The 14,342-nt window shown below is 53.1% G+C and overlaps 1 protein-coding gene across 1 annotated transcript; it reads right to left on the bottom strand.

Annotated features, from left to right (window-relative positions):
• Positions 1 to 7,973: 7,973 nt before the first annotated feature.
• Positions 7,974 to 8,660, bottom strand: MIND_00416900 (Protein YOP1; the record flags this gene model as incomplete). Its single annotated transcript, XM_037360988.1, has 3 exons — positions 7,974 to 8,084; positions 8,184 to 8,528; positions 8,580 to 8,660. The coding sequence occupies 3 exons, from the start codon at positions 8,658 to 8,660 to the stop codon at positions 7,974 to 7,976; spliced, it is 537 nt and encodes a 178-aa protein (XP_037221280.1).
• Positions 8,661 to 14,342: the final 5,682 nt, after the last annotated feature.

Genomic DNA, 14,342 nt, shown 5'->3' with positions numbered 1-14,342 from the left:
CGCGACCAGAGTGCCAAAATACTTGAAGCCAAAGTACGCGGGGAGCGACAGCAAAGCCTACGCAGGACTAAGCACAAGCGCAGCCAGGGATGAAGGTCGAAATGGACCGGCAGCGGCAGCGGCGGCGCACGGAATGCAGCGCCAATAGTGGTGGAGACGGCACCATCCGTTTCAGGGCCACGGCAGCGGCAGCGCCTTGTGCTCCGAGCCCAGACACCGCCGAATGAGGTCGCACCCGAATGGCAGGCGGGCGGCGGTGGGCAGCCTATCGAGCCGACGGGCACCGCAAGCGTTGATAGTCAGGCGGCTTCTTCGCCTCCGGCGGCAAAACCCTGGAAAAAAGTGAGCCTTGAATCGCGTTAAAAGCGGGTCAAAACGCACCCAAAAATACCATCAAAATGTGATGATGGCATCAGATGCCGAGATGCCGAGGGCAGCGGCGCGCCAAGTGGTGGCCAGCCGGTGAGCCGACAAGCTTGCAGCCGGGGCGGGTACATCGGCCTCCGGCGGTAAAAATCTGTGAAAAATGAGCTTTTTGGGCGTTAAATTATCGGCCAAAAGTGCTTACGTAAGCGGACTTTGCACACCAAAAATCGACGATGTGGATAGGCTCTGGACATCAACATCAGCGATATGGAACGGAGCAAAACATATGATCACTCACCAGCATGGTTTCCGCGTACGAGCAGAGGTTCTCCCTCTAGTTAACGATAAGTAGCAAGTTCTGGAAAGATGATATAGACATAAGCAAAGGCGCGCAACCACTTACAAGCAAGCACCCTGCGCAAGAGCAAGCAAGAGTTGCAGCAGAGCTCTAGGCTCTGTAAGGGCAAGCCAGTGCGGCGGGTCGCCGACAACGACCAATCTATCCATTTTATCAACATCAGAACATCGTCAAGCAAGGACAATGACTGACCATCCACACACGCCCAGTAGAGGTTGCCGAATCATGCCTGGTTGCGGTCGACAACGATAACAGCGAAGCCTTAAGTGTGATATTAGTACCATCTCACACGCCGATACTGGAGGCAACTTACAAGAAAGAATTCGGAATCCGAGCAGAGGTTCCCCCTCGTGGGAAGAATTCGGCTGGGCATATCTGCCCACCTCAGATACCTTATCGCAGAGAAGAATGGGATAACATACCAGCAGTGGTTAAGGTTCACCCTCCGACGGGGCGGGAAATGGAAGCGGAACAAGCAACGAATCTATGTCTTTCATCAATGCCATATCATGCGCCGATAAGAACATTGACTTGCTGGCAAACATTCTGCGCACGAGCAGAGATCTCCGTTCCGGGTCGCGGTCAACAACAAGCTAAGTCCGCGTCCGTATCCTCTCGAGAGCAAACAACAACTAAGTTAAAGCGTCAATAGTTTATCACAGAGAAGAGCGGGATGACATACTCGCAGTCGGTCGGTGTCGGAGCACAAGAGGACGACGACGACTCGCAAGACGATAGAGAAGTCGACTAACACGCCAACCAAGACGATATTGGTGGCCATGAATAGACAACGCAGCGTACAAGCAGAGGTTCCCCCTCCAAATCCCGAGAGAATGCTTTCCTTGCCTGCGGAAGGGTCAGTAAAAGACAGGTAGAATAAGTAAACACACACACCATGTAAGCAGGGTCAACCATTGTTGGTAGCCAACAATGGCGCCGCCTTCGCGTCGATGTCGGGCCTGTAGCGCTAAGATCAGCCGTAATCGGGAGGAAATGATCAAATGGTAGCACAAACCTTGGCAAACGCGTCCCCCAACGCCGAGCAGAGGTTCCCCGAGGTATTCGAGTAGCGCGCTTGTCTTGATCGTCCTCGAGACAACTGTTGTCGAGGATAGCGGCCAAAGTAAAAGACTATAAATGAAATGATCAATGCCAGCGAAAATAGAGAAAGGACGGAGCAAACCTTGAGAATCCCGTGGAGAGAACATGGCCGAATTTGCCTAGCGAAGTGTCGGCGAGGAGTAGGTCTTTGCTGGTTGGCGAGAAAGCACTGAAAAATTACGTCAGCAAAGGCAAAGAAAGAAGGTCATGAACGAGCAAACCTGCGCAATGAATGCCAGCAGTGCTGCCAACAGGTGGGGTGCTTGAAAGCGGAATGTCGGCGTTAGACCTGAGTGCCGAGTTTGCCGTCCCAGTGTCGCCAGCTTTGTAAACGTCCACCACAAGTTCGAACAGCACTGTGAGCGGTCCCAGTTGCGCGCCAGGCTGTCCGAGTCAAGATAGCTCGATGAGTTGGGCGTTTATCACGAGTTGGGCGACTGAGGCTGTTGTGTTGACGCAAGTTTTCGGCGCCAGGTGTTACTGAACGTGGAGATGAGCGAAAGCAGTGACGGGACGCATGGAAACATACCAGCAGCGACGAGCGACGCGTCCACGAGCGCCATGGTGGTGGAGTGAAGACAAGCCAGGAAGTGGGGCGTGACTTGGTTGATGATTTGATTTCTCCACGGAAATCACATCACGGTGTCAACCATGTTGTCACCGATTCAGGGTCGGCGAAGGAGCGGCGCGGGCTGTTGCCGAGTGGTGTGGAGCATAAAATTAGCCGCCCATGCTGGTGCCGTGAATGCGCAGGGCGGTCGTCCACGTGCCCGCGCACAATCATGATGGCGCATCAAGGCATCTGCGGTGCAATGCGTCAGGAGCCTGAAGATGCAGCTCGGAGCAAGGGAGAGGAGAAAACGAGGTGAGCGGCCGGTGACACGGTGTCACCGGCGGCCTATTTAGGGCCGAGGTATCGTTGGCTACTGCCAGATTCCGGCCTAGGGTCGGACACGGCGAATCACCAGCGGGTGGAAGGTTGACTGCTCGGTATTACGTCGCATTCAAACGTGGCTTTAGAGGCTAGGGCGACGCATGAGCCGGGGCTGTGCTTCTGATGTCTGTTGTTAAAATGAGCACATTAGTAACCGTCGGGGAGTCGGAAATGAAGCAAGCTCGGGCGGCGTATGCAGAGAAGCTACACAGAATGGAAGCCGTGGAGCGTTGCCTGGCATGCCTTGACAGATGTGATGGGAATGACGAGATAGGGAACCACCCTGAACGGCCAGCATAGTATCCTTGTGCAGCTGTTCCTCGAGCTCGTCTGGTTTTCTCCAGCGCATGTTCAATGCTATTTTGGCCCCAGGACACTAGAAATCTCTTTTTTGCCCAATTTTGATCCATTTTGACGCGCTTTTCGACGCGTTTTGCCGATGCGTCTTCCTGGATTTTTCCGTCCATGCGTTCCCCTCAAGCACGTCGTTTCTCGTGGCCATCAAACTGGCCACCCAAACCCAAATCTGGTAATTCCACCGGCTACTGGTCGGAATCCTCTGCCTGAACCTAAACCGAGAAGATTATTTTAGGTGAGTTGTTGATAAACCTTTCTAACTGCCTTCTAGCGCATTCCGAGCATCCCATTCGCCCTCGATCCTGTTAGGATTTAGTCTGAACTAAAAACACCATTTCCCGCAATATGTGTGCATCGGCGCCACGATAACGTCAGGCAAAGACCCTGAGCGATATAAATATACCACCCCAGCTTCGCCGAGCCGTTGCCTAGGCCCAACGACGTCGTAATCCCGAGTTATCGTGTGCGCGTTGTCCGAATTCTGGTTCATGACTCAACACGGAGCTCGGCATCATTCTTAATTGACAGATTGGATGAACGCGCACTTCTGGGTGAGTTTATTTTCGTCTTGCGAGCCTCAACTTGGTTGAGTTTCGTTTTTTTTGTGCTCAACGACTGGACTTCTGGGGCTATATCGATCCAGAATAGCACACTCAAGTCTGAAAATAGGAAGGCTGTCAAGGCATTTTGGGTTGTGATAACGAAACGGGCCGTGTTCGCTAAGCGAGCTCCACCCGCCCGCGGTATATAAGGGCCACGGCCTTCAACCGTCGCGCATCTGCCCCTTCTTTCTGCCCCCATCTTTCTCAAAGTCAACCTCACGTGTTGTCGTTGCTCCTTTGCTTTCAACATCGCCCTCTTCTACATCGTATCTACTCATTCCTTGACTCCGTCTACTCCCCGCGTCGTCGCCTCTGTCCAACTCGGGTGGGTAATTCATCTCTTGTCCAAAGACATATGCTCACCTCTTCAAGATATCAACCTCCCTTTGCGCGTTTGGGTGTTTTGGTGAGTGAAGTCTTTGCGTGTGTTGTTGACGGTGCTGACAGCCTTCGCCATAGCTCGTTTCTGCCAGCGGTTGCGACTGGGTAGAACTGCCCGCTTCTCCCTTGTATTCTCGCATTTATCGTCGTTAAGGGAGAGAATGCTGACTGACATTTTTACAGTTCTTGCGACGGAGAAGTTGTGTTGTCGTCTCTGGCCAACTAGGGTGAGTAATTCATCGTTCGTCCAAACACATATGCTCACCTCTTCAAGATATTGGCCACCCTTTGCGCGTTTGGGCTGCGGTTGCGACCATGTCGTTAGATGCGTGGGTTGTATGTGCGTTGTCTTGTTTTGCTGGTCTCGTCGCGTCGGGGCCCTTTGTCTTGCGTCGTTGACGGTGTTGACAGCCTTCGACATAGCTCCGCTAGCATTTGCGACTGGGTGCGTGGGTTGTACCTGCCGGCTTCTCCGTCTTGTTCTCGCATTTGTCGTCGTTGACTGAAATTTCACAGTTTCTGCGGCGGTGGAGTATCACTTACCTTGCGCTCGCATTTCTCCCTCGTTCGTCATCCGTTTAGTTGTCGCCGTTTTTGAGCTGACACGGGTCAGTCTACTTTCGTTATCATAATTGCGCGCTTATCTTTTCGCTCGCAGTTTCATGGCGTTGCGGGCGCAAGTTTGCGAAGATTGGACCGGCTGCCAAGCTTTGGTGCGTGCTCGAAGCCGTTCTTGCTGGGTTTGTGCTGACCGTCTCTCAGGCAGCTGCCGTTGAATTCGATTTTCGCGCCGTTCTAGCCATCGTGGTCGGCGGGAGGGGAGATGTTCTTGGTCGCGTTGGGTAAATTTGGTGCCGGAGAAACGGCTGGCGGCAGGGCTTGATGCTAGGCCGCGGAAATTGCCGCTGGTTTGTTGGCGCTGGCGTTGCGCCGCTTGGCGCGGAGGTTGGCGCGGTCAATTCGGTCGGGTAGGAGACCAGTTTTGCCGAGGGGTGTAGCTAGACGTGAGTTTGCGGGAGGCGGCTTGTTTGCGTGCCGTGCGCGGCAGTGCGAGCTGAGCATTTTGAGTCCAAGTCCGGGGAGAGCGGGAGTGGGTGTCGTGAGTGAAAGGCCGTTGACAGCGACCACGTGTGATCGGACCGCCGCACAAGGCTGTGTCCACCTTCTTCTTTTCGTTCAACACGCGCCGCCCCGACGCGTTCTCAGGTCGAGGTCGAGGTGGCCGACGCTGGTTCTATGTTGGCGCGTCATCATGCTTATTTGCTAGCTCGATCGTCAACTTGAAGCCAGGTGAGTTTGGGTTCAAGTTTGTCGGGTGGTGGTCGCGCGTGCTTACTCTGTTTGTTTGCAGGCTTGCCAGTGTGCCGGTCTCACTCGTTGTTCTTGTCTGCAAGCTCGACTTTCGCCGTTCGTGGCTGTTCACGGCACTCCATTGCGGTAGGTCTGCCCCGTTTAATTCCCTTCCTTTATCGTAAGTTTCTTGTTGATACTCATGTTCACTACACGCTTGGCATGCTGACCTCGTTTTAGCACGCTGCACTTCCTGCCCGTCCGCCGGGTCTTGAGCAAGGTGTGTATTGCGGCGTTCGATTTCTTGTATTGAACCAGCGCGCTTCGGTCGCCTTCAATCTGGTTGTCGCAGGTTTGCTTTTTATGATTCCCCTCATTTGCACTGTTGACTTCAATTGCAGCTCGTCCATGGCACCATTTTCAGCACTCGCGGGCCTCCAAGTTCGGGTTCACTCGTTGTCAGTTTTCTATTGCTTTTCTTGCTCACAACACTGACTCAACTAGTTTCCGACTGAACGCCTTCCGTTCAAGTTTGGGATGGTAATTTTCTCATTCCGGCGCGCTCGATCATCGCGCAAGGTGTGTATATTGCGTTGTTTACCAGTCTCAGAATAACCTTCAATCTCGTGGTTGCAGGTTTGACGCGGGCTACTATTATCTGTTCTAGTCAGCTCATGTCGGTCAACTCCGCGCTGACCTTCTTGGTATTATTCCCCGTTTGTTTCGAATGTCCCTCTCGGCGCTGCCAACTTTGAATGGTAGGTTTGGCCGTTTTGACCACAGTAGTCGCGTGTTAGGCTTGTCAGCGGGGGCTGCAAGGTAAGCCGTGCTCCTTCTTAGTTTGCTTGCATTCACGTTGCTCTATTCTAGCATCTGCGCGTCGCTATTGGTATATTTTGCTTTTGTGCTGCCGCGTCATTTGTCTTCTTTTGTGATGCTGATTAATCTGCAGGCTTCAATCTCGTCTAGACCGCCTCATCATGCATGCCGACCTTGTTTAACTCGTTCGTAGGTGTGTGTGTCGGCTGCTTGTTAGCGAGTCGGTTTTGACGAGTTCAGATTTTGAAAATAGAGGAGCATGCAGTAATTGGCGCGTTGGCCGACGAGAGGTTAGATAGTCGTCGTCGGCGTTGTTTTACGACATTGGGGGTGTCGGCTGACCAACGTAGTGGTGTCGGCAGCTTGTTTGCGCGCATCTCAGGCCACCACCATTATAACTTCCTCATCAAGGTGTGTAGCCAGCTGTTTCTTACTTCTGAAAGCTTCTGCTCATTGGTGTAAGCAAATCCTGTCTGTTGCGACGCATGGACGCCTTCTTTCATCACGACTATCGGGATTGACTTCAAGATTCCGACCATAGAGCTGGACGAATCAAGCTCCAAATTGTATGCCTCGCCTGTCTTGGAAACCGCAACGCGAAACGTGGACCGCGGGCCAAGAACATTTAAAAACGTCAACCACGGCGTACTTATTCTCTCTCTTTCTTTGCCACTTCCTGTAATCCCCAGCAACACGGTTGAAAGCATTTTTTTAGGAGACGAACATCTCCGGCAGTTTGGATCTGGTCTGAGAGGCAAACATGAAACTCTTCCAGATGGTGTCGATGCCGACGTTATCGAGTATCATCGTGAGCAATATGATGTTGCGCGCTAAATACTTCAGAAATGCTGGCGCAAGTTGAGACGTCTTACTCAGTACAGCTGGCTCAACGTCACAAAAAGTCAAGTCTAACTTGCGATTCACTGCCGGAAGTGAGCAGACGAGAGAATTGTTGTTGTTATGAACTCTTACGATTCTCGGACTCAGAGTAGACGGTGTACAGAACGTTGCGTATGTCACCGCATCCCAGGGCCAATATGTTGACAGAGTGCTCTGGAGCGACATCTCGCAGCAACGACGTTGCGGGACCGGAGTTGCTGATGGGATGAAAGGCTCTGTTTCGAAAGGCTAATGGTCGCGCCATGACGAAGGTGATGGTGGTGCGAAGAAAGGGCGAGTGAGGTCTACTTGAATCATAATATGGGAAGAGCCGTCAAACAACCTTTCTTGATCTTCACGGTTCGGAGGTCAGGGTCGGCTACCTAAGTCGGAATCGGTGTAGTGGGCTTCATAGTCGCTTTCAAACACGAGTTCCAGTATCCTTGGATACAATAGCAGCCACCACAGTATTCTTCTTCACTGTTAGCGTTTTTAGGTGCGATGACACACGGCCCACCTCTGGAACAGATTTAGTGGGGACCTGCCTGTTCCCGCGGAATGCCTCAATCGTCATTGTTAGCCTCAAGCGAGGGTCGATACGAATGCTCTTGAGGGAACAGTGGAAACGCTTGTGGAGTTAACACCAAGGCAACTCACCGTCACCTGAGTATCACGTGTTCTGTCACAATATCGTATGGCATCACCAAAATACGTCGTCGTTAGGCAAAGGGCTAGGTTACGCGTTGTCACTTGTACATGTAGCGACTACGGGGGAGATGATTCGTAAAGGAGCATAGAGGTAGAGAGAGCCAAAGGGAAGAAGGAAGATCGTTCAGACAAGACATCTAGCGAATCGTTTGGGGTCGTTCACCGCAACCCAGCGAGCTCAATCGTGGAGCGCAGCATTGGCGGTGTCGGTCGTGGAGGTAGCGACGGCACGGGCGGAAGCGCTGGAGAGGATTGGCTTGAGGACCGCGACGTAGGTCGTTTGAGCACCCTAGAAACACGAGCAAAAGGGCAACGTAAGCATTACGCAATCACGGGTGAAAAAAGAAAAAAAACTGCTGGCAAAGGCACACGAGGAAAACACACGCACGCGGAAAGCAGGCAGCTGGAGCCAGAGAATGAAGATAGTCTTGAATGACCAGTACCAGGGAAGGTAGTAGAGCAGGACACGGAGACCGAGTCCCTCAAGGAGATTGAAGAAACCGAAAACGACCCAATATGTGAGCCACTGGATGTCGTCCTGGGGGGCAGGCGTCTCAATGGCCTTGAATGAGAGGTAAGCAGGGAGGCCCCAGCCGACAATGTTGGAGATAAGGGCGGCGAGAGGGTTGATAAGGTGAAGAAGGACGAGAAGGCTGGCGCCGCCAATAACAGCGTAGGTTTTGGGAACCTGCGTACGCTGCTCGAAGTTGTTGAGGAAGGGGTACTTGGTGAGCTGGAACGAGGGTTATCAGCCAGAGTAGAATGGAGAAATGGCTAGACTCACCTCCTTGTCGAGCTGGTTGACGTAGTATGACGCCTTGCTCTGGGCCTGGAGATAAACAGGGTGGTGGTGGGCGGCGGACATTTATCAGAATGTCAGCAACAGTAAGAGCACGACCGTACGGTTATGCGCAGAGAGTCGTGTGTGGTGATAAAAGACAAGATACGGGATGTGCATCACAGGTGGGTCCCTCGTCATGGACTACACGTCTCTCAAGGTGTGCGGGGACGCGTGCGGCGTGCGTCCTGCGGCGTGCGTCCTGCGGCGTGCGGCGTGCGTCCTGCGGCGTGCGGCGTGCGTCCTGCGTCCTGCGTCGCGCTCTCAACCTCAGCCATGGTTGTTGTTGATCACAAATATATTCACATGTCAAACCATACCCCCGCTTGCACGCCTCGCTCCAACGCTAAGTCGCGCTCGCTCGCCAAGTCGCGCGAGCGAGAGACCCCTCTAATATACCTCTTTTTTCAGCGCACGGACCCATAAACAAGGTCATGTGAACTGAGATGGGGGAGAAAATTTTGGACTTTGGGGACTGGTTTGGGTACAAGTCATTCTCGGCCTTTCCGGGCATAGTGCAAACAAAGTAGAATTCTATTTTTAACAGTACATCCAGGCGCGCTAATGACAACGCGTCGCGACGCGTCAAACACCACAACTCCACTCGCAGCCAGTCGACCTCTTCAAAAATTCCATCTCGGGACCAGATTAGCGCGGGAATCAATAAGTGGGCAGTAAAGCACTAACCGTGTGGACAACACACAGTCGATAGCTTTCAAGTCCAGCGGTACACGGGCCTCCGGCGGCTCGGACCTGGAAAAAAATGAGCCTTATAGACCGCAAAATGAGGGCAAATATGCACCCAAAATGACCCATCAAAAGACGCGTGAGGGGGCTGTGTGAGCAACACACTGGCGACAGCTTTGAAGGCGGGCGACACGCAGGCCTCCGGCGGCCCGGGCCTTCGAAAAAATGAGCCTTGTAAAGCGAAAAATGGGGTCAAAAGTACACACCGAATGCACCATCAAATGCAGCGCGGAGACACCGCCAAGCAGGACCCGGGACATAGATGTCCACCACTGCAGCGCACGTCCGCGACCCAGCCTGCCCGCTCATCTCTAAGTCTATCCGACAGCGCGACCAGAGTGCCAAAATACTTGAAGCCAAAGTACGCGGGGAGCGACAGCAAAGCCTACGCAGGACTAAGCACAAGCGCAGCCAGGGATGAAGGTCGAAATGGACCGGCAGCGGCAGCGGCGGCGCACGGAATGCAGCGCCAATAGTGGTGGAGACGGCACCATCCGTTTCAGGGCCACGGCAGCGGCAGCGCCTTGTGCTCCGAGCCCAGACACCGCCGAATGAGGTCGCACCCGAATGGCAGGCGGGCGGCGGTGGGCAGCCTATCGAGCCGACGGGCACCGCAAGCGTTGATAGTCAGGCGGCTTCTTCGCCTCCGGCGGCAAAACCCTGGAAAAAAGTGAGCCTTGAATCGCGTTAAAAGCGGGTCAAAACGCACCCAAAAATACCATCAAAATGTGATGATGGCATCAGATGCCGAGATGCCGAGGGCAGCGGCGCGCCAAGTGGTGGCCAGCCGGTGAGCCGACAAGCTTGCAGCCGGGGCGGGTACATCGGCCTCCGGCGGTAAAAATCTGTGAAAAATGAGCTTTTTGGGCGTTAAATTATCGGCCAAAAGTGCTTACGTAAGCGGACTTTGCACACCAAAAATCGACGATGTGGATAGGCTCTGGACATCAACATCAGCGATATGGAACGGAGCAAAACATATGATCACTCACCAGCATGGTTTCCGCGTACGAGCAGAGGTTCTCCCTCTAGTTAACGATAAGTAGCAAGTTCTGGAAAGATGATATAGACATAAGCAAAGGCGCGCAACCACTTACAAGCAAGCACCCTGCGCAAGAGCAAGCAAGAGTTGCAGCAGAGCTCTAGGCTCTGTAAGGGCAAGCCAGTGCGGCGGGTCGCCGACAACGACCAATCTATCCATTTTATCAACATCAGAACATCGTCAAGCAAGGACAATGACTGACCATCCACACACGCCCAGTAGAGGTTGCCGAATCATGCCTGGTTGCGGTCGACAACGATAACAGCGAAGCCTTAAGTGTGATATTAGTACCATCTCACACGCCGATACTGGAGGCAACTTACAAGAAAGAATTCGGAATCCGAGCAGAGGTTCCCCCTCGTGGGAAGAATTCGGCTGGGCATATCTGCCCACCTCAGATACCTTATCGCAGAGAAGAATGGGATAACATACCAGCAGTGGTTAAGGTTCACCCTCCGACGGGGCGGGAAATGGAAGCGGAACAAGCAACGAATCTATGTCTTTCATCAATGCCATATCATGCGCCGATAAGAACATTGACTTGCTGGCAAACATTCTGCGCACGAGCAGAGATCTCCGTTCCGGGTCGCGGTCAACAACAAGCTAAGTCCGCGTCCGTATCCTCTCGAGAGCAAACAACAACTAAGTTAAAGCGTCAATAGTTTATCACAGAGAAGAGCGGGATGACATACTCGCAGTCGGTCGGTGTCGGAGCACAAGAGGACGACGACGACTCGCAAGACGATAGAGAAGTCGACTAACACGCCAACCAAGACGATATTGGTGGCCATGAATAGACAACGCAGCGTACAAGCAGAGGTTCCCCCTCCAAATCCCGAGAGAATGCTTTCCTTGCCTGCGGAAGGGTCAGTAAAAGACAGGTAGAATAAGTAAACACACACACCATGTAAGCAGGGTCAACCATTGTTGGTAGCCAACAATGGCGCCGCCTTCGCGTCGATGTCGGGCCTGTAGCGCTAAGATCAGCCGTAATCGGGAGGAAATGATCAAATGGTAGCACAAACCTTGGCAAACGCGTCCCCCAACGCCGAGCAGAGGTTCCCCGAGGTATTCGAGTAGCGCGCTTGTCTTGATCGTCCTCGAGACAACTGTTGTCGAGGATAGCGGCCAAAGTAAAAGACTATAAATGAAATGATCAATGCCAGCGAAAATAGAGAAAGGACGGAGCAAACCTTGAGAATCCCGTGGAGAGAACATGGCCGAATTTGCCTAGCGAAGTGTCGGCGAGGAGTAGGTCTTTGCTGGTTGGCGAGAAAGCACTGAAAAATTACGTCAGCAAAGGCAAAGAAAGAAGGTCATGAACGAGCAAACCTGCGCAATGAATGCCAGCAGTGCTGCCAACAGGTGGGGTGCTTGAAAGCGGAATGTCGGCGTTAGACCTGAGTGCCGAGTTTGCCGTCCCAGTGTCGCCAGCTTTGTAAACGTCCACCACAAGTTCGAACAGCACTGTGAGCGGTCCCAGTTGCGCGCCAGGCTGTCCGAGTCAAGATAGCTCGATGAGTTGGGCGTTTATCACGAGTTGGGCGACTGAGGCTGTTGTGTTGACGCAAGTTTTCGGCGCCAGGTGTTACTGAACGTGGAGATGAGCGAAAGCAGTGACGGGACGCATGGAAACATACCAGCAGCGACGAGCGACGCGTCCACGAGCGCCATGGTGGTGGAGTGAAGACAAGCCAGGAAGTGGGGCGTGACTTGGTTGATGATTTGATTTCTCCACGGAAATCACATCACGGTGTCAACCATGTTGTCACCGATTCAGGGTCGGCGAAGGAGCGGCGCGGGCTGTTGCCGAGTGGTGTGGAGCATAAAATTAGCCGCCCATGCTGGTGCCGTGAATGCGCAGGGCGGTCGTCCACGTGCCCGCGCACAATCATGATGGCGCATCAAGGCATCTGCGGTGCAATGCGTCAGGAGCCTGAAGATGCAGCTCGGAGCAAGGGAGAGGAAAAACGAGGTGAGCGGCCGGTGACACGGTGTCACCGGCGGCCTATTTAGGGCCGAGGTATCGTTGGCTACTGCCAGATTCCGGCCTAGGGTCGGACACGGCGAATCACCAGCGGGTGGAAGGTTGACTGCTCGGTATTACGTCGCATTCAAACGTGGCTTTAGAGGCTAGGGCGACGCATGAGCCGGGGCTGTGCTTCTGATGTCTGTTGTTAAAATGAGCACATTAGTAACCGTCGGGGAGTCGGAAATGAAGCAAGCTCGGGCGGCGTATGCAGAGAAGCTACACAGAATGGAAGCCGTGGAGCGTTGCCTGGCATGCCTTGACAGATGTGATGGGAATGACGAGATAGGGAACCACCCTGAACGGCCAGCATAGTATCCTTGTGCAGCTGTTCCTCGAGCTCGTCTGGTTTTCTCCAGCGCATGTTCAATGCTATTTTGGCCCCAGGACACTAGAAATCTCTTTTTTGCCCAATTTTGATCCATTTTGACGCGCTTTTCGACGCGTTTTGCCGATGCGTCTTCCTGGATTTTTCCGTCCATGCGTTCCCCTCAAGCACGTCGTTTCTCGTGGCCATCAAACTGGCCACCCAAACCCAAATCTGGTAATTCCACCGGCTACTGGTCGGAATCCTCTGCCTGAACCTAAACCGAGAAGATTATTTTAGGTGAGTTGTTGATAAACCTTTCTAACTGCCTTCTAGCGCATTCCGAGCATCCCATTCGCCCTCGATCCTGTTAGGATTTAGTCTGAACTAAAAACACCATTTCCCGCAATATGTGTGCATCGGCGCCACGATAACGTCAGGCAAAGACCCTGAGCGATATAAATATACCACCCCAGCTTCGCCGAGCCGTTGCCTAGGCCCAACGACGTCGTAATCCCGAGTTATCGTGTGCGCGTTGTCCGAATTCTGGTTCATGACTCAACACGGAGCTCGGCATCATTCTTAATTGACAGATTGGATGAACGCGCACTTCTGGGTGAGTTTATTTTCGTCTTGCGAGCCTCAACTTGGTTGAGTTTCGTTTTTTTTTGTGCTCAACGACTGGACTTCTGGGGCTATATCGATCCAGAATAGCACACTCAAGTCTGAAAATAGGAAGGCTGTCAAGGCATTTTGGGTTGTGATAACGAAACGGGCCGTGTTCGCTAAGCGAGCTCCACCCGCCCGCGGTATATAAGGGCCACGGCCTTCAACCGTCGCGCATCTGCCCCTTCTTTCTGCCCCCATCTTTCTCAAAGTCAACCTCACGTGTTGTCGTTGCTCCTTTGCTTTCAACATCGCCCTCTTCTACATCGTATCTACTCATTCCTTGACTCCGTCTACTCCCCGCGTCGTCGCCTCTGTCCAACTCGGGTGGGTAATTCATCTCTTGTCCAAAGACATATGCTCACCTCTTCAAGATATCAACCTCCCTTTGCGCGTTTGGGTGTTTTGGTGAGTGAAGTCTTTGCGTGTGTTGTTGACGGTGCTGACAGCCTTCGCCATAGCTCGTTTCTGCCAGCGGTTGCGACTGGGTAGAACTGCCCGCTTCTCCCTTGTATTCTCGCATTTATCGTCGTTAAGGGAGAGAATGCTGACTGACATTTTTACAGTTCTTGCGACGGAGAAGTTGTGTTGTCGTCTCTGGCCAACTAGGGTGAGTAATTCATCGTTCGTCCAAACACATATGCTCACCTCTTCAAGATATTGGCCACCCTTTGCGCGTTTGGGCTGCGGTTGCGACCATGTCGTTAGATGCGTGGGTTGTATGTGCGTTGTCTTGTTTTGCTGGTCTCGTCGCGTCGGGGCCCTTTGTCTTGCGTCGTTGACGGTGTTGACAGCCTTCGACATAGCTCCGCTAGCATTTGCGACTGGGTGCGTGGGTTGTACCTGCCGGCTTCTCCGTCTTGTTCTCGCATTTGTCGTCGTTGACTGAAATTTCACAGTTTCTGCGGCGGTGGAGTA

This window comes from Mycena indigotica (genome assembly GCF_014461135.1).
Source record: "Mycena indigotica strain 171206Taipei chromosome Unknown Mind.scaff0004, whole genome shotgun sequence".
In the NCBI taxonomy this organism is placed as follows: Eukaryota; Fungi; Basidiomycota; class Agaricomycetes; order Agaricales; family Mycenaceae; genus Mycena; species Mycena indigotica.
This window is presented reverse-complemented; position numbering and strand designations above follow the sequence as displayed.